Source organism: Frankliniella occidentalis, unplaced genomic scaffold, assembly GCF_000697945.3.
Source record: "Frankliniella occidentalis isolate FOCC.00 unplaced genomic scaffold, Focc_3.1 Scaffold8, whole genome shotgun sequence".
Lineage (NCBI taxonomy): Eukaryota > Metazoa > Arthropoda > Insecta > Thysanoptera > Thripidae > Frankliniella > Frankliniella occidentalis.
In genome coordinates, this window is record NW_026267138.1 from 1,541,404 (window position 1) to 1,542,787 (window position 1,384).

A 1,384-nucleotide genomic window follows, 5' to 3' on the forward strand; every position below is an offset into this window, starting at 1 on the left:
CCCCCTCCTCCCTCACTTTCTCTCCACACAGTATGGCTACAATAAAATTCTCGTTCATTCATCTTTCGTCAAGTGCCCTTTTCCACCAGCCCCGCGCCGCCAGGCCATGCCAGGGAGGTCGAGGTATGCCACTTAAAAGAAGAACAAACATTTTTACGGCTGACCTTTTGAACCGCTGAGGGCTGCCAGGCAAGTGGTGGGTTCCGAGGACAAAGTAAGAACAAATCTGGATTTCTGCGAATTTCTACGGCTCTCGGGCTGCTGGGTGGGCGTTGTTCTGACCCCGCTCGCCGGGTGGTGCGGCGGCGGAGGGGTGGGACGGGCCGCGGCGGATAGCCCCTGTGAGGAGGGCAATCCCGCCGGGCGCGCGCGCGTTGCGGGCAGGTATCCCCCGAGCGGCGGGCGGCGGGCGGCAGGCGGGCGGGTGGGGCAGCAGCACCGCAACACCGTGGGAGCGAGCCGGGCGAGCGCCAACCAAAGCCCTAAGGCTTCCTCATCGGCCGGGGGTATCACGGCGCCCAGATGGATGTTGCCAGGAGACTCGGGACGGCGGCGGGGAGCAAGGGAGCAGCAGGGGGCGAAGCGTGGAGTGATGGAGATTGCGCGCCCATACAAGCGCGGCGTGTGCTGCTGTGTGCTCTCCCTCCGATTCCACATCGAGTCGCAAAAGGTTTCCGCGCGTGTTCGGTAGGAGGTGGGGAGTCTATCATGAATACCCGGGAATCATCGCGCGCGGAGAGAGCGGCTGTAATAATATACGGTTACACTGCCACGTCGATGTGGGAGAGCCGTTACGAACTTTGTACGCGGAATGAACTGAAAGTGGTTGGTCTTGGGCGGACATGCGACACTAACGTGGTATACTAGAAGTGAAGTGATCATCGTACCCTCTGCACTAATAAAAGCTTACGGCGAGCTTCGCCGTAAGCTCTAGTTGGACTCTGGAGCACTGTAGTGTAGATCACGATTAATACTCGCCGTAAGGTACGGTGAATATCACCACAAGTTACGGTGATGCACCCTGATTCATCGCAGCGAACAGAACATTCACCGTAGCTTACGGAGCAAATTGCCCGTGAGCTAAATTTACATTCGCAGCTTTTTAACAGTGTGGTGGTGTTCATCCCCTATACACTCTGACAACTAAAATCTCGAGTCCACCACGCATACTCACGTTGTCGTTGGTGAGGAAGCCCACGGCGTAGGGCGCGAGGATGCCGGCGCCGTTGGCGAACGTGTTGGAGATGCCGAGCATGGTGCCGGAGAAGTTGGGCGCGAGCAGCAGCAGGTTGATGGAGTTGCCCGTGTACTGGGCGCCGAGGAAGAGGCCGTTGAGCGCGAGCAGCACGAGGATGGCGGGCGTGTCGCAGCCCACGAGCGCCAC

General features: G+C 59.2%; 1 protein-coding gene across 1 annotated transcript in view; it reads right to left on the reverse strand.

The window, feature by feature from the left end:
• The window catches only part of LOC127751113 (sialin-like), a gene marked incomplete in the record, with an annotated part of 8,737 nt that overhangs the window by 1,576 nt on the left and 5,777 nt on the right, over positions 1-1,384 (reverse strand). The window contains 1 exon segment of the mRNA XM_052274186.1: positions 1,175-1,384. Within this exon segment, the coding sequence (XP_052130146.1) occupies positions 1,175-1,384 (210 nt within the window).